At 41.8% G+C, this 25,414-nt stretch overlaps 1 protein-coding gene across 2 annotated transcripts in view; it reads right to left on the bottom strand.

Annotated features, from left to right (window-relative positions):
- Positions 1 to 3,680: 3,680 nt before the first annotated feature.
- Positions 3,681 to 25,414, bottom strand: part of MLLT3 (MLLT3 super elongation complex subunit) — a 281,692-nt gene continuing 259,958 nt past the window's right edge. For both annotated transcript variants that reach the window (XM_046023443.1, XM_046023444.1), the window contains exons 6-11: positions 23,128 to 23,203; positions 21,137 to 21,266; positions 18,417 to 18,516; positions 12,547 to 12,618; positions 11,174 to 11,245; positions 3,681 to 5,951 (exon numbers count right to left, since the gene is read on the bottom strand). In XM_046023443.1, the coding sequence (XP_045879399.1) occupies positions 5,820 to 5,951; positions 11,174 to 11,245; positions 12,547 to 12,618; positions 18,417 to 18,516; positions 21,137 to 21,266; positions 23,128 to 23,203 (582 nt within the window). In that variant the 3' untranslated portion in view covers positions 3,681 to 5,819. The remainder of the gene's footprint in view (positions 5,952 to 11,173; positions 11,246 to 12,546; positions 12,619 to 18,416; positions 18,517 to 21,136; positions 21,267 to 23,127; positions 23,204 to 25,414) is intronic.

Below are 25,414 nucleotides of genomic sequence, written 5' to 3'. Positions count from 1 at the left end.
AAACTTCAGAACTCTCGGCCGGGGGCTGCATGGGTTGGAAGACATGATTACGAGGGGAAAATGAGCAAACAGCTTTGCTTTGACTTCCCCCCCACCCTCCCCGCTCCTTGGGGCTGTCTCTTCCATGCAGACTGCCCAGTGCCCTAAGTGATCATAAAAGGGGACCCAGCGGCCTTCCCACTCAGGTGGCAGACTATTTCTGTTGTTACTTAACAGTCATGGGGCTCAGTTATAATTACTGAAACGTCTTGTCATCTGTGCCATGTACTTCTCTCCCTCGCCCTTGGGAACCATATTGGTTACCCTCCTTTAATTAAGGGGGAAATGAAGACCAAAAGGCCGAGCGGACTGCCCAGGGCAAGTTAACAACCTCTGGAAGAGCCTGGAAATGCCGCTACAAAAGGGGACCACGTAAACAGGAAGGTGTGGATACTATTACCTGGCAGAGAGCACAGAAGCCCTGCAATGTGCTCAGGATTTTCTATTTGGGTGGCATCCGGGCAAGGACACCTATAAATACCCTCTAGTTGCTCCACTAATCAGAACAAACAAGTCCATTAGTTTGGGACACTGTGTCCCTGGATTACCAAGCAGACAGGTCTGGGCATCAGGCCTCGGTTGAACTGCCATCTCGCTCCAGGACCCCTTGCCTATCCAAACGGGAACACAATTCAGAGAGCGCTGGTGGAACAAATGGACTAGGGCAAACGGTGGCTCAGAAGACCTCGTGAGCGAGAGCGCTCGGGGACGGCATCCTGAGTTGTCTTCAGCACACCCAAGCTGCCTGTCTTGACTCTCTCTGCGCTGGGGAAAATGCAAGGCCATTATTTTCAAGTAAAGAAATGAGCATCTAGGCTGAAACAAGGGATGAGAGGAGTCCAGTTCGAGCACCGTCCTTAGAAAACTCCGCTGCCAGCCCAGCCCATCTGGGACTGAAGCTTCCACACCTAAAATCAGCTTCTAGTTGATGCTGCACAAGGCAGTCCGCTATCCTCTCCTCCGTTGCTTCTCAGCCTGAAGATGAGGTGACCTTTCAAACTTGCCATTAAGTCTCTTTACTATTAACTAGAGCATTATATCCAACTGCTGGGGTATTTGCCAAACTGAAAGAATTCTATTCTCTTTGAAGTGGTTTCTCCTTCCTGTCTAATCAAGGTAGCATTTCTTGCTGCTAAAGTAAACGCAGAGCCTTTCACGGTCGGACTTTGTCCAGTGATAATGCATTGTTTAATTTATGCACCAAACCTTCCAGAGAAACAGGGGGAAAGAGAGAAAATGCCACGTACAAGGAACCTGGTTTATTCTAAGAATGGGCCCCCCTGTTTCTTGCCCAGTCTCTGCAGAGCTTAAGAAAGGACTGGTTTTAGGACACAGAAAATGCCTGTTAGGCCCCGGGAACTCAAAGATGAATGAGGGTGGGGCAGGACTGTGCCCTCGGCTGGTTCTGATCTCTCGATTCAGTCTTCCTCGCGACCAGGAGTCACTTCTTGAAAAAGGCCAAGGGCTTGTTTTCCCCTGTACGCAAAGCGGAAACCAAACTCTGGTCAGATGACTCTTGACAATTAGTAAGACTATACATTGTAAAGAACATGGAGCCACAGTGGATTAAATATGAATTTAAGTAAAACACCTATTTCTGTCAATCTGTACTTATATTTCAACATGGGTTTTAGAGATGGGAAATACATCTTACGAATGCCTTGTAGTTCACATAATAGCATCTACACACACATACACAGTGTATCTTTCAACATAACTACACATACACACTCCATTAAAAAAGATACTGACAGATTTAGAAAACGTATTGGCCTTGCACTGTTCATCTCAAGAATACGTTTTTGCTTAATTTAGTTTTGCACCGCCCAGTAGCTCTGGCCACCGAGACGGATCTGTCAGCACTTCCCTCCTAACTCTATTTGCAGATACTGGAGTACAGGTGCCAAAATACATATTTACAGTTTACAGACTGCGGTGGCTTTGTCTTCCTTTGAAATTGACTTCTTCAATGCATCTTTCCAAAGAATATCCAGGGATGCCAGTGCCTACACGATCAAAAGCATCATATGAAACAAAAGGGGTCAAAGATGTAGACTTCCAGCCCAAGAGTAAACTAAACCATGGGAAAGGGACTCCGCGTTCTCTGAAGCTGGAGTTGTCTTTACAGCAGAGTCCCCAGTCCCCAGTTGGCAGGCTCCCCTGCCACAGTCTGAAGCAACCTTAGAACAGGAGCATGGGCGTGTGTGTGCTGTACACACTGTGAGAACGCAAAACGCGAAAGGCGGGACACCATGCACATAACAGCAAACTATTCCAGAGCTGATCACTTTCAAAGTGCAACAAATGAACACAAGCCACCAAACGCAAATGCTGACCATTTCCCAAACATTGGCCATCCAATTGTTACCTAGGCAGAGTCAAAACATTTAAGAGCAAGGTCTCTCATAAAATCAATGGTAACTAACGTTAACGAGTGGGATTTGAAACGCATAGTATGTGACGTCATGCAGGCCCGAACTGTGAGTGGTCTAAAAGGTGGACTGGGTTTGTAAAAGGTTATCGGCATAAACGTTTTTTGGTGGAAGAAACATTTTAGTGGAAGAAAACCAACTTCTTTGGCTCTTTCCACAACAAGGTGAGTAATTATTCAGATCAGAGAGACCGGCTTATCAATTGTAAAATGTTTAGAACACTCTCTTAGAACTTATTTCTTTTAGAGTTTTGGTCGCCTGATCTGTAGTTTTTACACTTCTCCCGACTTCAACACTTCTCCCTACTTTTTGACATAATATGCAAGCACATACAGACACACCCCTTTGTCTGCATAAAGGGAGAGGGAGAGGCGGATTTTTGTTGCTGACATAATTGCTCTATGTTAACTAACACAGAAGCATCCCCTCATACAGAACCCTGCCCCTAAACCAGAAGCCGGCCAATTTATAAGGGGGGAAAATGCTCTGTACATAGGTCTTTACCCCCTCAAAGTACAGGAGGAAAATGCAAAGAAAATTTCTCATATTCGGCTGGCTCAAACCATATTCACACTCACCCAATCGATTTTACTTGAAACCTATCTAAGAAATTAAACCCTGCCACTCTCCCTTTGTGCTTAAAAAGCCAAAGCCACCATCAGGACACACATGTGCCAAATGTAATTTTTAACAGATTTCAATGGTGTTTATAAACGTGGCAGAACTGAGAGGGTTACTGGAAGAGAAGTCTAACTATTTGAAATCAATTGAAAGGGGATTTATTATTTCCACATTTAAAGATTCGATAAGAGTAAGAATACAACTTGCAAAATATCAACAATGTGACCCTCACTGTATTGAAATTTTGTGGAAAACTCATTCTGCTGTCTCCATGAGAATTAGAGGATGGGGAGGTTTTCTTGAATTTTGTTACTGATTTACAAACTTCCATTCTGACCATATTCTGAAGACATCCGCTTTATTGCCTAAATTTTAGGTCTAGAGTTTACCACTGCAATTGCTTCCCTTCTTGTTGTCCATTTTTGTTTGGTTGCTTATGTTACCTAGTTGCCTGGTAAGTGGCGGTCAGAGGAAGGAGAAAAATCTTCACACTGTCAGATCATTTTACCACACAACTTAGTTACAAAAATAAAAATGGCCCAAACTACATATATACATTTCTAGATACACTACACAGATATTTTAGTTAAACCACATCCATTTCTGGCTTAATGAGCATATGTGGATTAGCAGTTAGAAATGTTTAAAGATTATTAAATTTTGCAAACAATTCGTGTAAGCATCGCCCTCCCTGTTCATCCGCAGGTTAAAAACGAAACCAAACACAACTAAAACCACGCCTAAAACCACACACATCAGTCACCTAATGTCCAAAATGACTCCAAAAGTTTCTCTGGAGTTAAACATTGAGCAGGGGACACACAACAAATGCTTCAAGGACTGTTCATGCCAGCCATCAAGAATCGTAACATTACCGAAAAAGTACACTTGTCCTTGGGGAGGACGCTTCACAAGTAATTACAAGGAGCATGGCTGTATTATAATTTTTTTAAAGGAAAAAAATAGTGTCTTTGGATAGAAAGAAACAATGTAAAAAAAAAAAATCCCCTTTTTAAAATGCAGAAAATAACTTCATTATCAATCTGCATTTACATTACTGCCCAAAAGAATGGGTCTGGAAAGACCATTTTCTGTACAGACACTAGTTAATCTCTGTATGAAAAGACAGCATCTGGCACGGGAATAAACAAGGGAGAGCCTAGAGACTGGTCTATTCGCACACATAGAGGCTTTCTTAAGGCTGATCCAGTGAATGAACCTTTGGATCCAGAAGTATTTCTTCATTTTCCTTCTTTTCGGTTGAGTTCCTAGCAAAAACTTGGAAGATGAGCTGTTCTCACTTGGCATATCTCCATTTACGGAGAGGATGGAATAAAGACACCAAAAGGACTTTGGGTTTGTTTGTTTTTTTCTTTTAAAAATAATTCGCTTTCTTTTGCATGCCACAGGACAGATTTCTAGTTTTAAAACAGGGTACATCAAGAACAAAAATAACCCCCCCCAACCATCTTTATTTTCACCAATATAAGAAATCCTTCTGGAAACATAAGCAAGTGACTAAACAGGCTCGAACCACTGAATCTACAAGTTAATACATGATCTGTTATGGCAGAATAACCAAGGATTTTCCCCAAAGAAAGATTTTAATTTTCCAAATATAAAAGAGTCTACGAGGATCATACGTGAACAAAAATCTCTTATTCCAGGTTTTATGGTAAAGATGGATAACACACTGGCAGCTGAAGAAAGCTGAAACTCTTACTAATAAATAGATCCAAATTAAGAATTTCTACAACATTTCTTTAGAAAACAGAACCAGAATTCTTTTTTTTTTAAACGATGATCCTGTGGAATGCCTTTACTTCTGTCTTTCTCTAGTATTAGAAACAGTAAAACAGACACAAGGATGTTGATTGACAGCTCAACAATGCTGGATGCAGGACGTTTACAGGTACACTTGTTTAAAAGTCCTACAGGTTTATTGACTAAGGCTAGACAACAATTCATATGATCCTATTTGGTGCATTTCCTACCATGGTCCAAGATCATTATATGGATACAGCCAAGGGCTGGGCCCCAACTTTCAGGAGAAAGACCACAAAGAAGAAAATCAGAGTGGCAATTTGGTCCCCCCAGTTGATTATTTGTGTCCTGGAACTGGAAAAACAAAAGGTGGCAAATACAGACTGCAACAAGTAAAAGGACTTGGAAAAGTTGGCGGAGAGTGGCACGGTATACGAGTAAGGTCACTGGGCTTGGGATGGCAAGGGCGCTGCACTGAAAGAGCATCCGTGGGACCAAGTACTTATAATGTCTTGTGGTGTCATTCCCTCAACGACTTTAGAATATCTGTATGCGATAATAAATAGATCAGTTATGTAATAAGGCAGTGTGTTGAATATGCATTCGTCCTGTGGAATGAACCACCACAGAGAGAGAGACAAGGATACCATACACATTCTTGAAAGTTTTCTTGTGTTGTGTTTGATTTGTTTGTTTTCAAGGCTATCCAGGCTAACTCTTCCCGGGGATTTCCTTGGAGAGAAGAGTGGTCCGCTGAGGCTGGTTTGCTTAACCTCTCCTTTATCAAGAGATGATGACTGGCTTTAAAGAAAAATAAAGCTGAAGGTTGTTTGATTTTTATTTTTTTCCCTTTTGGTTGCATCATTCTGAGTGTTTTCATATAAACAAACAAAAAAAAAAATCACAACCAAAAAAAAAAAAAAAAACCAACAATAGTTTTTGATGCATCCAGTTGTTGTATCCTCAGGAAGTTCCAGATGTTTCCAGGTAACTCTGTAGTTTACGGACTGTGGTTTTGTCCAACGAGCAAAGGTCAAAATCAAATGTCGTGTTTGTGATATGAAAGTGTCCAGTTTCTTCTATAAGGTTCACAATCTAAGGGAGTAGAGAAGAGAAAGATAGGGCAATGAGCAACGGACATCACAAGGCAAAGAGAGAGAGGTGGATGGGATCAGACATGGAACCAAGAGACTAATATTCTCCTTTCTAGTAAGAGGATGCTATGCTATGGATGGCATGGAACCATCCCTTAGCCAATTTGGTAAGCCAAAGGACTATTAACCCTTTGAAATTCTTAATCAGAGCAGATTTCCTGTTCTCCTCATTCATAGCCTTTAAAATGATTCCTCCTTTCAAGTCATCAATAGGCTATTTTACTGTCGGGGTGGTTATGGGGAAATACAATTTCAAAACCCTTTTAAAAAATACTTACTCAATGGGTAGCGACTTTTCTTATTAAACATAAGGAAATTCCATCCTAGAGATAGCAAAATTCCTTATAAAATGAAGTACACACACACACACACACACACACACACACACACACGTAATAATGATCCTTTTTCTTTCTGATTACGTTACTGAAAACTCAGAAAGCATAAAACCCACAAAGGGCAAAGAGAAACCATCTATAATCCCACCCCCTGAAGACCATGGGTAGTAACTGGAAGGGGGCCAGAACCGTTTCATTGCTTGATTTGGGTGCTGGTTACAGAAGATGTGTTCACTTTGTTAAAATTCAGCTTGCCATACCTTTATTTTACCTCAAAAAAATGAATAAAAACCTCTATTTATTACTTACAGTCATGTTCCATTTATTCCCTTGGGTATTTGGGGGGTAATAAGTATTATCTATAAAAAGAAAAAAGCTTTCTCTCCTCGTGTGGAATAGTCCGGCCTCTTCCTGTGCGGGCTCCAGCTTTCAGACATAAAAGTGATAGCAGAGGTACCGCGATGGTCTTGCCTTTTGAGAGGGTATTTCTTACGGTCCCAATATTAAGAATGATGTTGGTCACTGGTCTGAATCCTTCATCATGCCATGTGTTTGTTCTATTCTAATTTTACTCATAATTTTATCAGAAATGGATGCTATGCTGAGGTAGCATGGACTCGAGGTACGTATGTTGTGGGTAAACTGGGATGGAGGAGGGTAATTTTACCAAGCTTTGTGGGGAGAGGGAAAAAAAAAAAGCATCAGGATGAAAGAAAAAAATTTGCAGAGAGAAAATGGGCAAACTCCATTCATTTTTTAGTTGTCTGTTATGCCCCTCTTATCACTTCTCATTCTCTTTAGTTCACCTTAAAAAAAGAACAATTTTAATTATTTAGCCTATTATTTATTCAATGGAGTTTCAGATTACCCAATTTCAGGTGGAAAACAGAAGAAAGGAAACCTTTGAACCTCTATTAGTTTTCTTTAAAAAATGGTAGATTTGTGAACTATTCCCCATGGGTCAATGGCTCTCGACAGCAACTGTGCTCCCCATTCCTGACATACCTGACTTCCCCAGAAGCCTAAAAGACATACTGAACCCCAACCCAAGTAATCGTCCAGCTCCAGACTGAGCTATAATTACCTTATTCAATGTCTGGAACTCTTTTTTTTACAGATGTAACTATGGGTTCATAATAAAACAAGTTACTCTCACTGTGAAATTCTGACCGATACAGCAAACTGTCTACCTACTATCCTTTTATCCTTCCTCCCTCACCTTTTGTTTGTTTGTTTGTTTTCTTTTTACTAATAGATTTTTTTTCCTGGAAGTAGCCATAAGCCCAAGTAAAACGCCTGCCTCCCAGACCTGCTTGCAGCATTTGGCAGATACTGCTACTTACAAATTTGTCAGAAGTCAATGGGATTTCAGGACTTTTTTGAAAAGGTTATAAACCCTGAGTATGTGTCTTCTGGCCTCTGTCCCCCCTTCCTGTCTGTAATAAAGATGGAAGCCTATCGTCCCCCTCAAGAGGATGAATGCAAGATGGGAGAGATGGCAGATCAGGAGCCTACATCCTCGTGACCTCTTTAAACCACTGCACCCAGGCTTCTAACTCTAGCTCATGAGTCAAGAGATGACCGGAAAGGGTGTGCTGCATTATGGTTAAAGTAGTACATTCACATAAGAACTTATCAAGCAACAGCTCATTAACACTAAGAGATCTAAAATGGACACTCGTTTGTTTTATTAGTTACCAGTTACCGAGCTCTGGATAAGTAACCCCCATACGCAAACTTTTCCCAAGGCGATCAAATAATTCAACTGATGCTAAAGACATACTAACAGCAGTTTCGAGAGTAAATTATGTTTTTCTGGGATACCGTAAAGAAATACTATACGGTGAGTGAAAATGTGTCATCTTCAGGACAAAAAGAGCTAGGCTTTCAGTGTACCCAGTGAAGGGAAATAACAATGATCCCAGAGTGTGACCTCTCTTCCCAGTGAGCTGGCCAGGAGGGAAGTGCCCAGGTGTCCAGAACCGAGTCCCGAATTTCGTGCATCAGTTCTGACTCGGCTCACTATCTGAAGGGCACCGCTCGGAACACGATAACCTGAGCCATTTCTTCTTGACCTACTAAATGGGGACAACTCCTGTTCTATTACATGGGGTTGTATATATATACAATGGAATACTATGCAGCCATCAAAAGAAATGAAATCTTGCCATTTGCAATGACGTGGATGAACTAGAGGGTATTATGCTTAGCGAAATAAGTCAATCAGAGAAAGACAGTTATCATATGATCTCCCTGATATGAGGAAGTGGAGATGCAACAAGAGGGGGGTTGGGGAGCAGGAAAAGAATAAATGAAACAAGATAGGATCGGGAGGGAGACAAACCGTAAGAGACTCTTAATCTCACGAAACAAACTGAGGGTTGCCAGCGGGGGGGTGGTAGGGAGAGGGTGGTGGGGTTATGGACATTGGGATATGGTGAGTGTTGTGAAGTGTGTAAACCTGGTGATTCACAGACCTGTACCCCTGGGGCTAATAATACAGTATATGTTAATTAAAGTAAATAAATAAATAAAGGTAGAAAAGCTGTTATTGAAGCTGTTAGCGTGTCTTCTAAAGAAGCCCTGGTTCTCCTCAGAGTTTTTGCTGCACCCTAAGAGGCCAAACTCAGACTCAGAGCTCAATCGCTGGGAGAGGTTAGAAGGGCACCATCTTCCTTTCCAAATAAATGTGGAATGCATGGTTTGACGAAAAATCAAATTATTAGTCATCCTAGGGACTCCAATCTCAGGGTTTGACTGTATCTCCTATACTCTATTTTTACCTTAAGGGAAGGTGGCTTAAGAACACAGGCTCTCCTGATCCAGGGCTTTCTGCTCATTAAGCGAGATGCTGGGTGCCAACACCGCTAGTCCCCAGAGTAAAACAAAGGCATTAAGCACTTTTTGTGAGCCAAATAAAACTGTCAGACCCGAGTTTTTGATGGGATGTGTTCAATACTACAAGACCTCGGAGAGGTGATCCTGGCCTCCCCAGAAACCTCGTCACAGGTGCTCAGGTCCACGTGGTAGAGAATACATGGACTTTGCGGAACACATTCCACGAGATGGGCAGTCTCGAGGTGGAGAATAACATTAGTCCTCAACAGTGCCATGTTTTACAATAGGAATTAATTAAGCAGTAAACCGTGACAGGGCATGCATCATGGTATCATAATCACAAGCCTCAGCTGCATTACAAGGCAAAAGGCCAAAGACTGAGAGCTTTCAACCGGCCTGGGAATGCAATTAGGCCGAAACGCTGTGTGTCCTGGAGCGCCTTGATGCCAGGCTAAAAATTCAGAGCCATCACTCTCTCCCTCTAGGACACTAAAGTAATCCACTTGGCTAGCATTCTTGAGTAAGCCACCTTCCCTCATGATTCTTTCAAAGGTCAAATTAAAGGACAATGGGAAATCAGGAATGCCAATGGCACCCCAAGGCAAGGCCCCACGAAGGCCTGCTTCCTCCACGCATGCGCTGGGCTTGCTTTGTGAAGGTGTCCCAGCCCTGCCCAGACATCTGTCTCACTCTCCTGCGAGACTCACTGTTTGGGCCCGGCTTGTGCATTAATAGCTTTATTGGACAATTACTCCATAGTGGTTCAGAGCTGGTGCTTAAAAAGGGATAGAAAGGGATGGGAATATCAGCTAATAGATTTACCATCACCGTTCAGTCAATTAACCCCACGTAATTGGTAAATGGTAGCCTGAACAATTTTCAGTTTTACAAAAGAACATTGAGGAAAGATACTAGCAGAGGGCTAGAATAATGCTGAGGTAAACCACTCCAATCCTGCTCCCTACCCATACTCCCTTATAAACGGAAATGCAAGAAATGCAACTCCTCCCACTTAAGAATCATAGGTCTGTAACAGTTTTGTTCAAATCTGAAACTCTAGAAGGGTTAAAAAAAAAAAACAAAAACACAAAAACCAAACTTATCAGACAAATCAGAGAACTTGGCAGGTTTGAGAGTGCATATTTATAGATTTCAGCAAAAAATGTACACAGAATATAAATGTGACCATCAGCCATTAAACATTAAAAAAAAAAAAACCCACACACAGCTGGGGTAGATTAAGTACTACTTCAAGTCATTTGAAAGTAGTAATAAAACTAAATTCCAACAGTGAACTAATCTACAAACCCACCCTGGAATTTAGAATGCAACCTCCTCTTTGGGTGTTAAAGAAAAGGTATTTATCAGCAGCCACTGTTAATGCAGCAGACACATGTACTATAAGTATAGCAAAATTAAAAAGCACCCTTATCTTCTCAAAACATCGAACTGTACTAATAGAAGTTTCCCCACTCCACAAGCATTTCACAGTTGAGTTCATAATAATAGATGTATGTTGTACAAGATAAGAGAAATGAGGAAAATATTTCTTTCCCTTAAAAGAGCACTGGCAAAAGGTTACTCCATTGAATCACGAATGTTTACAACACTTGACTGAAATTCTTATCATTGTTTTCTCATGAAACTAGAAGCCTGGCCCCTGAGGCTTTTGCCTTCCCATTCTGCCCCTCACTCAGCCCACAGGCCAGGGTGGGCCAGTGGAGAAACCCATGCATTCTGGCCCCATCACCTCCACAAGTGCCCGGTTTCCTCCTACCTGCAACAGCAGGGCAGGGAGATCCTCCATGCCAAGCTCCAGAGCTGACTTCGGGGTAGCCTCAGCAAGGAGCACTCCCTGCTCCCTGAAATACTTCTGCAGGTGGCACCAGCCCAGGACTGGTGTGACCTCCAGGGGCTAGGATGTCACCCCAGGATGCAGCAGGTGTCGCAGCATCTGGAAAGGCCTGTGCTAAAAAGCATTTCTCACCTGCTGCAGAATGTGTCTCTCCCTCAGCGTCATTAACCTTCTGTGAAGTTCCACCAGTTCGTCTAGGTAGGCCTGAAAGGGTAGTCACCAAAAGAACAAGCACTTTAGGAAGCAATCCAAAAATAACACAACAAAGAGAGAGGAACAGACAAGCAGCTGCTGGAGGTTCCCCATTCTACCTCCCTTGCCTACGCTGTGTGGAGTCGGTACCCAAAGCTCCCGCAGACTGAGTCTCTCTGGACCAACTGTTATCCCTCAAAGCTAGTTTTATGAAGGGCAAATTCTTGCACTTAATTTACTCTCAACAAGATTCAAGGGAGCAGACCCACCCTTTCCCAGTAACACCAGGGAGAGAGGGTACTCAATGGTAAATTCTGAGCTTAAACATATTAACACGGGCCTTTTTAAAAAATTCTTCCATCTCAGAAGATTTTAAACTAAGAGAATAAAAGTCTAAATTTGAACATGGAAGTATAAATGCACATAACCAATATGTCAGGACAAATTCTTTTTTTTTTTATTTGACAGACAAAGATCACACATAGACAGAGAAAGAGCGGGAAGCAGGCTCCCTGCTGAGCAGAGAGCCCAATGTGGGGCTCGATTCCAGGACCCTGGGATCATGACCCGAGCCTAAGGCAGAGGCTTTAACCACTGAGCCACCCAGGTGCCCCTGTCAGGACAAATTCTTTAAAAAAAAAAAAAAAAAAGGGTTTCCCAGTCATACCTAACAACATCGCCAGTAAACACCAAGTGACAGAAGAGAATGTCTTATGAAAAACAGAGATGATTATCCAAATTAGCATCTGGTTTGTCAAAAGCTCCCCTGAAGGGGCAGAAGCACACCTCTCTTTCCATATGCTCAGATTCCGGAATCTTTTAGTGTAACTGCATGGGTTTTCCTCGCGCTGTTGGCCATGAAGGCAAAGGAAAGGTTTGTGAAGTTTTAGTCAGGCCTGCCTTGATCCTGCAAAGCATGTTATGACCCTGCCCACAACAGGAGACCAACCCCGACAGGTCTTCAAGTCATATCTTGAATGCACACTAAACGAGGATCAGGTGTCCCGTTCACTTATGGCTGCAATTCCTCAATCCTCTACCGTGGTGTTCTTACCTCCCAGTTCAATGTGCCCAAAACCCCTTGGCAATGCAGGGCATCATGGAAAACAGTAGCATGAGGGCCCAGTATCACACTGAAGATATAAGCGAGATGTGGAAAACGACAAAGCACCAAGAAGAAGTGCTCATAATTTGGGGCTGTGGGACACTTCCAATGAAGACATGGAAGGGGAGCCGGCAAGGACTAGTCAAGGGAAACACCAAGGGAAGCTGGTCAGTGCTACAGCACACCCAGGAACGCCCTGGAAACCTACCTTGTCACATTCACCATTCTTTATTTGCTTATCTGATTTGCTTTGCTTTATTGGACTTTTCACTTCAAGAATCTAGGGATCGAAGAGAACACAGGTAAATTTGATTCAGGCACTTCGTAGCACCCCCTCCCCCAACAAAGGCACAGAGGCATGAAATGTCATACAGTAATATCACTTTCCAAAGAGCCCTTCTCCTCTCTACATTTTCTTTCTTCTCTATTAATCTCACTCTTTCTTAGAAAATAAAGGACTTCTATCTGAAATGCTGAGTCAGGGCAACAGACTTTAAAAAAAGAGAAAAAGTTGACGATAAGGAAATCGATCTAAGCTTCCAAGGCTGTTTTTTTGTGACAACACTCTCACACATATGCACAGCAGCTGAGTTATACTGGATTATAGTCCCCTCTGGCAAGAATTTTTTCGTACTCATTCTGCTGTTTCAGCATGACTACCGGTGCTCAGCATGCTGGGGATGATAAAACAAACACTCAAATGCCCTTTTTAGTACCTGACTTTCAGATTCTTAAAATTACTCAAATCCACTAAATGGATGCAGCTTTGGAAATGAAGATGGCCATCAGTTACATGGGTTGCTCCCAACGTGGGATCCTCCCACACAAGAACTAGAGGGGGCAGAACTATCTTCTGCGTTTCAAGAAACGATGTGTTTACTCATGATAAAATACCAAGTGTCTGCCCTTCCATCTGACCCAATTACAGTTTAGGGTATGAACGGAAGTCCTGCGTGCTGTTTAGAAGCTTCCATGGGGAGCTAGGGTTTTAATGAATTAGAAGGAGAAACAAATTATTATTTAATAAATACAGTTGGTTTATTAGAGTCCTCAACATTGAGGATTATAAGGGAACTATTTTTAAACAGGCTTTGTTTAAAACCGCTGAGATCCACTGAATTTATTGATGAGTGTTTACAAATGTATATAAACATAAAAAGCAAAGTACTTTGTCTTTTTCATGATAACCTCATTAGCAAGTGAGTTATAATCGGAAGCTAATATTAAGGAGGAAAATACCAAATAAAGGATGTATTTAAGAAGTCTCATATTCCTACTGCTCTTCTTTTTCCATTCTCTGCTTTGACACACACACACACACACACAGAGTTCTGTTCCAAAGTCTACCATATTTCATAACACAAAATGGACTTTCAAATGAGCCCACTTTTAGTATGTAGTGGAAAGAGCCCTGATTAGGCTCAGAAACCTAAGTTCAGGTCCTGGTCCTATTACTTAACATTTCAACATTTTTGGACCTCAAAAAAGATGAGATGAAATAAATAAGATAAACACAATGAACGAGATTTGGCTGTAAAATGTTATACTACCAACAAACAGTTTACCTGTTGGGGATATAGGATCATGACATTCTGGAAAAGGCCAAATACTTCTAAAAGGGTATATTTTCCTTTGAATTTAGAATAATACATGGGTAAGAAGTGAGCTTCAGCAGAGTCTTTCCTGAGAACTGCCACTATTTTTTCATTTTTTTTTAAAGATTTTATTTATTTATTTGTCAGAGAGAGAGAGAGACAGAGAGAGAAGGATCACAAGTAGGCAAAGAGGTAGGCAGAGGCAGAGGGAGAAGCAGGCTCCCTGCCGAGCAAGGAGCCCGATATGGGACTTGATCCCAGGACGCTGGGATCATGACCTGAGCCGAAGGCAGCCGCTTAACCAACTGAGCCACTCAGGCGTCCCCTATTTTTTCATTTTTAACATAAAGATAACCAGATGACCAACCTGACCAGGCTCAGTCACTTAAAATACAATGCTTTGGGCAACACGAGGAAACTACTTAATCGCTGGGGCAAGGTAATCTTTTTTAACGTGCTGCACTGTAAGGAAACCCAACACTCCACTACATTCAGAATTTCCTTTTCTATTGTTGTTGGAAATGAGACCTCAAGGGGAACCTCTGAGCTCGGAGACCTAGGAGTAAGTAGGTCAGTAGATGGCACTCCTCGCCAACTCAGACACACGGCTGGGCAACACAGAGTCGGCCAAGATTCCAGGCCAGAGAGAAAAACAGCGCCTGCGTGCTTGCCTTGTGCAGCAGAAAACTGAATTGTGTTGCCATCATATCCCACTCTGCCTGCCCTCCCTTCACTGGACTCTGGGGGTCAAAGTCACTAAGGACTCTATATTTGTAAGGCAACTCTGCTAACTAGGTTTAGAGAGTTCTACCACCTTCTCTCCAGAGCAGAAAATAGAACATTCGGGGCACTTAAGTCCCACCCTACACATTCCGTAAGTGCTATAGCACAGAAGGCCAAACTACATTGAAATCCTCGTTTCTTTCTTCTGAAGCTGCAGTGGCAGGAACAAAAGCTCCGGGTGTCAGTGATCCGCCTCAAGTTACTGAGTGGCTGCCCAGAGAGGGCTCAGTTAATCTTCCTTCTTTGATCTCTCCCTGCTCCAAAATAAACAGCTTTGTCAAAACCTCATTCTGAGAGAGCTGAGCCATGCTGAAGACAATTGTTTTATTTATGATCATTTCTTATCTTTAAGGAAACGACTCCAGAATGAATACAAAAGTACAGCACCTTGTCTTCCCTGGGCTGATTTCAAACCAGTTTAACTGGATAGACTCTTTAATTTCATCCAACATGCCTTGCAGGCTGAGAGGTAATTTATGATATTCTGAATATTAACTTGGGTCCAGTGGATCACTTCCTTCCCTCAAGGGCCGCTTCCTCCCCACCCCCTTCTCTATACTTTCAGCCACAAAGGATCTGGAATTTTGATTTTGTTTGAAACTCATGTAAGGGAGGTTTGGAGTCTAATAATACACACACACGTACACACACACACCCCCTTTGATTAAAATGGCACTGTACTCACTAATATTCCCTTAAGCTTTACTGAAGGAGACAGCCACCCAGCCTGCCAAGATGCACCATTTACACACACGACAGTCCCCTAAAACAGAACTAAGATTAGCTGCACTTCAATCCTTAATCTGAGGATATAGCTTGAGAATCAAACTTCCAAGATTATTATTTTTTCTGTATCCCTTTGTGAGGACTGACAACTCAATTATTCAGCAGATGGATTCTCTACTGATAGGTCTTTCATGTTAATGATCGTGAGTAGCTCCTAACAATACTCAGGTTAATTACTTGCTTTGTTGACATGTGGCTCTCTGTCTGTTCACTTTTTTTCAATAGTTAGAAAATGTTTGACTCAATTAGCACTTTCTCTCTTCCCTAGTCCCTGGAAGATTTGAGAACCAGTAAGGGAAACTCGGCTTTGTCTCGTAATTTACAGAAATTTGAGAGATCATTATCAACTTGCAGACAGAGAGCAACCAAGGAAACTCATACTCTTAGAAGCCTAACTGTGAAACATGAAGTCTGTTTTCATCTATTTTATTTGATGTGAAGTTTCAAATTATCACACATACATTCAAATAAAGATGGAAAACACATGCTAGGGTGAAATTCGAGGACTTTTCTATTTTTAATTAATTCTTACTCTTCCACTTCACCGGCATGGAGAACTAATAAGTAAGACTAGCTAATTTTTAAGAAGTCCTAGAACATGGACGTGAAGGGACAGCAACACACCTGACCCAAAGCAGGTGACTGGAGGGGTTAAGAAATCAATACTCAACAAAGTTTTAAAACCCTTCTGCTCCCTGTTCCAAGACAGCTCCAAGAAAGTAAGTGCTCTTGCGGTACTACACGTATTTCCTAGCCTAGAGTAGCTAAAAGTGAAAGCATATGGACTTTCTTATTATGCTTATAGGTGCATGAAGGAAGTGACATATAACTGAGTATTCCTGACAGATTGATGATTCACATGTGTGAAGCTACATTTGTCGAATAAACATATGCCAAGGAACCAGTGGTATGCTATCTAATTGGAGAAAGTAATTTTTACCCTCACCAGATAGATGATACCATTCATTTTTTAGTCTCGTTTTGCTAGACAGGTTTCAAAAAAAAAAAAAAAAAAAAAAATCTGACAAAGAACCCAAACCTCTCCCTGAAACCAAGACTTGAGCCAAGTCTGCTGAAGGCTGCCCATCCAGGAAGTGGCGAGGGTGGTTTGAAAGGGAAGATGGGGGCTTCGTAGAGCTGCATTTATTTATCAAGCACAGTCTTGACGGGGAATGAAGCTGAAGGGGCTTAAGGAAGGGCTTACCTAACGCCGTTAACTCCTGACACTGCACTGCTGCCGCCCATGAGGGACCCTGGTTCTAACATTGCCCCGCCCTCCACCGGAAGCGGAAATCAGGGTGCCACGGGCTTAAATTAAATATGCGAATATATTCAAAGTCCAGATTCTATCCCTTTGCCAGCTTATACTGAAGCAGGGATTTATAAAAGAAACTCAAGTTATCTAGTTAGCCAGCCCAGGGCTCTTTCCGACGGACCAGAGAGGATGGTTATTCTGTAGTAACCATCATCTTAGTCTTCACCTGCCCCGGAAGTGCTTGATGTGTGGCTGGCCGGGCCAAGGGCATGGCTGGCACAGAAGCTGGGGAACACCGGGACACAGGTAGGTAGGGTAGGGAGTAAGAACGCACTAACTCCTCGTCCGTAACAGACGATGAGCCTGGCCTTGCACTCACATGCAGGCCACAAAGACACTAGTTGAATGAACACGGTGCAGTGGAGGACATGATATTATTCCTATGCATAATGAAGGCTTTAAATTGTGGATAAACTTCATAAATGAGGTACTTTAAATTTTAGGAGATCTTATGCTTTATGCAAAATTTAAAAAGAGAAAATCTTCAGCTATAAAAATCCCATTTCTCAGTAAAGCAAAGATCACAAATTCAAGGACAAAGCTGTTTAAAATTGTAGGACATCTGTGAAAGAGAATAATTTCAGAAAAGCACAGTTCTTTCATTCCCGAGTTCATAATATTCATAGGGTAACTTGGATTAAGCAATTATTTTAGAGGTCACAGGGAATCTGCCTAAACAAAGAGATAAGAATAGCTTACGTAAATGAGTGTATCAACTCAAGGCGCTATGAGGCTTTTACAATATTCATGATACTTGAAATTAGTTTATTTTAGTATTTAAAATATCCCATTCTTAATCATTTGTTTAACAAAAGCTCTTCATCATCGCTTTCGAAGTTCTGCCTAGACCTTATCCAAATAACTATATTCTGAATTGACTATTAAATTAGTAAGGCCTCCTCTTTGCTTGCTTTATAACAATGATAATGACCATTATTTATTCTGCATTTTATTAACCGTTCCTTACAAGTCCAAATGATGACCCTCTTTTCCTGGATGAGCGCACAGAGGCAACGCACCTACAATAACAAACATCTCTCCCATCAGCTGAGTGCCAAGTAGGCCTGAGCATGGCCCCATGCTCTTTACAAATACAGTATCCATCATCGTCCCAAGAGTTGACAAGTATTAATATCCCCATTTATGGATGAGGAAACTGAGAATCAAAAGTTCAGAGTTAATTTCGCACCAATACACTACTGTCAATTAGTAAAACAGAACTGGCTTTATCCTAGCTCCAAAGATTATATTCTTTCTAATTCATTAAATAAGTCCACTTAACTGCTGAGGAAAAAACCAAAATCAAACCAAAACAAAAAAAAAAAAAACACAAAGCAATCTGGAGCAAATGAGCAGCACTTTCTGTCACCATCCCTTCCCGCACCGATGTAATTAACCCATTTGATGGGATATACCTCTCATGACAACAGAAATTCTTTCACCCCAACTATGTGCTTTTCCAAAGGTTGTAGACTCCCATTGATTTTCTAGTGAGAGAAACATTGTTTAAAATTAAGGGATAAAAAGTTTCGTGTGCTTTGTAAAAATGATCACACCTAGTTGGGCAGAGTCCTGAAGAGTGCAAACCCAGCAATTTACCTGGTTGTTGTTGGTTTTTAATAAAGGTGGTGGGGGTTCGTGATGGAGGGGCGAAGAAGCTGAGCTGCTTTCACTGTCGCTGCCGTCACTTAAGCTAACTCTGAAAAGACACAGAAGTCACACGCATCAGTTTAGACAGTTCTTGAAACATCTACAGACGTAGGCACAGAGAGCAAGGAATCCAAACACTAAGCACCAGAAACTTGCTTCGACTCCCACAGCCACTAACCCACACTGGCACTGACTTTGTATGGAACAGTGCTAATTAAGTGTTTTAGCGGCTGTTTCTCACTGAATGACCCTTATTTCAACAGATGAGCAAAGAGACTTAGACTAGGTCACTCACCTCCGGTCAAGAGGCAAAAGGGGTGGTTCTGGGATTCAAACCCAGGCAATAGAACCCAAGGTTGGTGCTCAGCTCCTATATTGTACTGGCCCTATTTATTCTCGTTATCTCCCTGCTCGAACTCCACCCCACTACTATCACCAAGCGTGCTACCCAAGCTGGCAGGTCAGCAAAATTAGATGATTTGTAGGTTACTGCCTTTTAGTTTCCTTTCCCCTCTGCTTCTTTGCTACAGGTGAACCCAGGCTGTAGGAGTGGAAGGAACTGCTGAGAATAGGGGCAACAGGCCTGTATGACTGAGAGCTCGGGGTGACATCGAGGACAGGCTGTGTGAACCCCACCAATTATTTTTACCCCGTAATGATGCAAGGCTGTCCCTAGTTTTGACCACGGCTACAACAATTCACCAGAAATATACTGCAGCAACATGAAGAGACAGTGTTTGGGGTAACCGCTTTCGAGAAAGAGAGTATCTTTCAACAACCAAAGACAATACAAAAACATCACCCCTCCCCTATTTTTTTCTTTTCAGAACAAAATAGAATTTTCTTTTTACCCAGGGTAGGAGATATTTTTTTATTCTACTCTACTGAATGTATACCCTCCTTCTGAAACGTCCTTCAGTGTTTGCTCTCTCTTTGGCTATACAGACACCTAATATGATATTCTTTTCAGAAACAGAAAATGCTTTAGAAATCAGGAGAGTTTTTCTTTCACTCTGAATAGGCAATCACATTCCAGCTCTATAACATATTCAGATAGACAAGATACAAGATAGGAAATGAAAAGGATACGCTGGGACATCCTTTTAGCAAAAACGGATGGAACTTGATTTTCTTAACTAAATTACATTAATGAAGTGTTCCGCTGAAGCGCCGCTTTAAAATGCTTCTTGACTGAAGTGGAAGGCTGAGTATTTAAACTGATTAAACAGTTGAGACTTCGCAAGTGCAAGGAAGACCAAATGTTACACTGGCGCTGCTGTGCTAACAGCCCACGTCGGGCGGGGGGAGAAGCAGGCAATCTGCAACAACGAAGATCCCATCAGACAGCTCACAAGCCCGTGTGATTTGACCCACCCCGACTCAGGGCACAGGGCAGCGAGTGGGTGGGCCATAGCCCATCACGGCATATCTAGATTTTCTAAATAAGAGTAACTGGAAATTGCCTAAATAGGTCGTGCATTTCTCATCAGGTAAATCTCAGAGCTGCCAGCAGTCAGGTGGGTATCAATATGCTCACTGCCATGTTCCAGTCCATTTTTAGATCTTCCTGTCCTACGAGTTAGTTTCTGTCTTGTCAGATAAAAGAGTTCTAAAGGGAAATGTTGTAACACCAAGGCTCTAAGGCTCCTTGTTTTCTCCTGTTCAAAAAACAAAAACAAAAAACACACACATATATATGTAGATAGATAGATAGCTGGGTAAGTTTGGGAGACAAGGTGGAGAAAGACAAGGTGGGTGTTAAACACTGTTTATGGCCGCAGGGAAGCTTTGCCAAAAGATCTGATAGGGCGCATATACTCACTCCGGGGAGCCCTTCTCCCAGGATCCTAAGGAACTACCGATTAGGAAACACATGATCTGTCCAGCTGGGATTAAGAAGGTATTCTTTTGAGGAATTCTAGGGCCTTCTACACAGTAACGGATAATGGGAAAAGATTTAATGCGATGTATTACAAATGTAATTGGATTTTAAGTTCAAGTAGATTCATATTTTTTCTACTCAAACACATTCAAGTAAGCATGCCTATTTGTTTTCCTCATGATAAAGAAATAAAACCCTCAAGGCAATTTCAAGTTGACTATTAATTATAAGTGACATGAATTACCATCTTATAATGTGGAATTATGCCTCACAGCATTAAAGCTACTTAAGGAACCTAATTGTCAGCACACTTAAAAGGAATTTATTTGCTGGAAAACACACACAGGTGATCCTAGTTTTAATTAGGTCACACACATAATTCACTGACGCCAATTATGTCTTTCTAACTACAAACAGCAAGCACGTTGCCTCAAACTCTGAGGCTATACTGGTGGCTCTCCAGAAACTCTTCAAATGAAAACGGAGTTGATTTCAACAGTCAGTCCTGCCACCTTGGAACAGACTTTAAAGAACAAGGACTCCTGATAGGATGTTTTCCCTACAGAATTTGTAGAGGAAAAAGCCTCTGCTTTCTGAGAAAAGGGATACACAGTTCCCTGCAGAAAGGATGATGATAAGCATGCCTAGGCGACCCAACTTAAATGAATGTGACCATTTTCTGCCACTGTTTTGGGTGTTGCACACCTTCACCATGGTTATGCTGGTTAAGTCTGGGGAAAAGGCATGATTGCACTGCAGGGAGCCGCGTTCCTGCCAAGACACTCACCTGCGGCTTCGGCTGCCTCCTCTATTTACAGGTCTCTCCATTTCGGAGTCATTGTCATTATCCTCTGCCTCATCTGATTCCTCCTCATTGTCGTCGGAATGCAGATCTTTCATTATAGACCTTAAAGGACCTGAGGAATGACAGCATGCCACAATTAAACACACTACTTCATACACACTTAGTCATACTGGACACAGGGGACTGCTCGCCAGCACTGAACGTTGGCCCCCCTTCCCCCACCAAAAAAACCCCAAACCCCAAAAAACCATGACTATATATATTTATACAATTGACAAAACAAATTTGGTAGTTTCTGGAATGTAACACATAACCAAAACACTACTGTTTCCACAACAGGTGCCCCAGGATGTTCACTGGAAAAGCTCTATTTCCTAGGAATGTTTTTCTATGTATTTTTTCTTCCCTAAGAAAAATTACACCTAAAGAGGAACAGAAAGATCTATTAGTAAATTGAATGTTTTGTTAGGTTAATCCATGTATTGAAAAGTTGAAGCTAATAAATCACCGTGGTTGTAACTTGTTCTTGGCAATGCAGCCTTTGTGTGGTAGTTTTTGATCTATTAAGGTTTAGCTGTTCCTTTTATTTCAAGGTCAATTTCAGGTCAAGCAAGCATTTCAGTCAAGTTCAGATTATAAAGTATTTCAATTCCATGGTGTAATGTCCTATCTCTGATCTTCATATTGATCTTGGACACAAGGTCTTGTTCAAGCAACAATTTTATGCAGCCAATTTTTATTTTACCTTTTAAGAAATTCCTGGCAAAATACCAGCATATATTTACATAAATAAAACCATGCAATAAGTCAGGTGCCCAGAAAGTTCAAGAGAGTATCCAGTATTAGATGCGAGAGAAAAAAAAAAAAACTAAGTCATAACTAGTTTTTATTCTAGAATAGGACATAACTGGGGGAAAAAAATAAAAACAAAAAACAAAATTCAGTGTGGCTTATTTTCACTTGACTGCTCTAAATGTGATGAAAACAAGATCACTCTTTTATGTTAAAGAAGAGATTGTGGAGGCAATCAAGAAAGTGAGAGAGGCACTTTTATTCTGGATTAGGCAATTCCTAAAGGCTAATCTAGGACATGAATATCTGAGTTATCAGTCAGCTCTAAAAATAAGTATTGATTCTCTGCAGTCTCCCACTCTGCAAAACCCAAATTTCTCTGCTCTTGTAGTGGGCTTGTATCTTCGGAAGTGAATGTAACAAGAAATCTGAGTAGCCCAAATGATCAGTGTCTTTTATTTTTTCCTGGAAGCTTAGCTGTAGCTCAAATACACACAACAATTTAATCCTTGTCAAAACTTACACGAGGCCATCGGGAACTGAGTACAGCCAATGAAAGAGCTAATGTGTAACACGATGCTCAAAACCAAATTACTCCTTCATATGATCTCACTTTTCATGTTGGGGAAAAAAAAAAAGGAGCCCTTATTTGAAGATTTCCACACACCAAAAAAATATAAAATATATATTTAACATTCTGGCTTAAATTTCTTTGTTAGATTTCTTTACATTTAAATTTAAGTTCAAGTAGAGGGAAAATAAATTTTAAAGACAGCAAACTAACATTTGCCAAAGAAAACAGGTCTATTAATCTGTAGAATAAATAAATAAATAAAATGAAAGACATCCAGAAGGGAGAGTAAAAACCTATTTCTCTATGTCAGAGCCTCTCAACTCCAGCTTTTGCTATTGTATTTCCTTTGGGAGCTCCCTGGAATGGGCTGTGTCTATAATCCTTTTGTAAAATGGGACTCTGATGTCAGGGACTGGCAAAAGGGAATTTCTAGAGGTTGGCCTCATACATCAGAACAATACTCAAGTGCATTCCTACGGGAAATACAACTGCATAAAAGCCAAGTTATCATTCAAATAATAAAACAGTAGAAAATAGACCATAAATCAACTCATTAAGATGTTTTACGAGAAAAAGGTCTCATCGTTTGCCTGGGAGATACGGATACCTTGTTGCCTGGTCTGGGACGGCGTGAAGCTGGAGCTGGAGCTGGAGCTGGAGCTGGCAGGGCTGGGCTGTTCGGACTTTAAAGAAGAAGAGAAAGCCATCATCAATAAATTTATGGGACACGACACATCTAAAATTAAAAAAACATTACTGCTCAAAAACAGTTTCCTCTGCAAAAACAGTCCCACTCTGTGCAAGAAAAATGAACACACATTGCATTATGCCAAAAACAGCAGCCCAGGAGGACTGTGGTATCCTTTTTGTTTTGTCCACCATGTTTTTACTAGATGCAGAAACAAGGATGATGAGACAAATACCTGGGTGTTACAGGACAAAAGAACCTGGCTTTGATTTCACTCCTGTGTTTACTGCTATCCAAATCTCTTTTAAAAGATTACCTTGATTACCCTTTCTGCAATGTTTGATTGACTCAACCAGCTAAAACATAGTGGTAATGAGGCCAAGGTCATTAGTTCAATCACATTATGAGCCAGTTAATTTCACTCTGGTCCAAGGCCATGACCCAACCCTAACCCCATTCATCCACAGTTCACAAATAGAGGTAATGTTCACAACGAGATCTGGCCAAGTCCCACACATGAGTCAGTGGGAAATGTTGCCACTACTTTAAACACACACATATCACCCTCTATTCCACAGCCTACGGACGCAGGGAAAGAACATCATACACGTGCCCCACTCTCTCATCATGAATTCTCCTCATCCTCTCATATCCAGAACAAGTTCCACATCCTCCCTGACCTGCCCAGCTCACAGTTGTCTTCCTTCTCCAAACCCACTGAAAATATGGATCTCATCGGTTTGTTTATCTGATATGCTTTGGTGTTATGCTGCCTCTGATGTTTGTCCTTCTTCTCCAGTAGACTGCAGGGACTTGAAAAGGCAGGGGTGTTGGAGTCTCTCCTGAGCTTATTATCTTCTCATACTTAGCAAATGCATGCATACAGCAGGCACTCTGTATCTGGGACTGAAGGCAGAGCATTAGGTCCTCTGTTCTATCATCTGTCAGTTTTTATGAGGCTTCACAGTAGGTAAAGGTGGGAAGAACAAATACATGGAAAGAACTGTGCAAAGAAATTGATCATACGATCAACACACTTGAATTTTATGTATTTAGGCCAAATTTAAAATAATAACTTAATGTAGGACTGTTTCTATCCAATTTCTAATGTGCTCACAGTCTCAGCTATATACTTGTTATTTGAGACATAGATGAGGTCTTCTCATGCACAAGATATATCTCTCTTCTTCTGACTTGGTTCTCGGGGGGACCAAGTTATCAGGGCCATGTGGAAGACAAACTAAGACCACCAAGAGCACCATCAGAGGCCACTAAATGAGGAGGAGAGTATCAGTTCAGCTTATAATGAGGTTTTCTCACCACAGATTTCTTTTCATCTCCGTTCCCAGCACTGAATCCCAACCCCCTTCTCTGCAGGCAACGCCAAGATCCAGACTCGGACACAAGGAAGCACTTTCAGGCATTCCTACTGCACACTTCACATCCTCAGGCTGGATGGGAAAACAGGTGTCAGCAATCTACCACTCATTCCGCAGGAAAAGAGCCAGACAGGATCTCTAATGAGCAGCAGGCGGCCACCAGCCCTTTACCACTGAGAGATTTACTTGAGATTTGCAGTACAATGTCCGACACGATGCGGTCCGTGGCCCACAAAGAAGAGCCAGTGTACAAGCACAAACGCCCGTGCGAGGGTACTTTCATTTCTGTTGAGTGGTTCTTCCACTGTTGAACCACAAAGGTGAGCTACACTGTGCAAGGGCACTCAGTGAACAGTTCTGTGCAATGCCCAGCTGCAAAACATTTCTCCCTGCAGCCGTGGAGTACTCCTTTTCCTCTCCAAGTTGCTCTTTTCAGCCATGAAAAGTGTCTGCAAACGGTATTATTTTGATAGCTCTGGAAACCATTTGGGAGCCAAAAAAGAGGTTTCCTTACAGTGAGTGGAGAGAGCTCTAATTCCCCCTCCTGCTGGACCAGTCATGTTGCACTGGACTTAAAGGGGCCGTTCTGCCAGAGCTATTTGCTGAGAGTGACATTAATTAGGAAAGCAAGAGGGGATGGTGGCCATCTCCCCAACCACCCCACGCTAAACTTGATCCATCTGTCTCAAGCATCATGCCAATGCCAGAACCAAACCTGCAGGCAGCCTTCTTTTAGCTTCTTAACCACAAACAAGGTTAATAAATCCAGTTAACAACCATCAGAAAACTGACAAAGAGTAAAGAACATAATACAACAGGAGACAAAG

This window comes from Meles meles, chromosome 11, assembly GCF_922984935.1.
Source record: "Meles meles chromosome 11, mMelMel3.1 paternal haplotype, whole genome shotgun sequence".
Taxonomy (NCBI): Eukaryota; Metazoa; Chordata; class Mammalia; order Carnivora; family Mustelidae; genus Meles; species Meles meles.
Note: the sequence above shows the minus strand (reverse complement) of the source record. Positions and strands in the feature narration are given on the sequence as shown.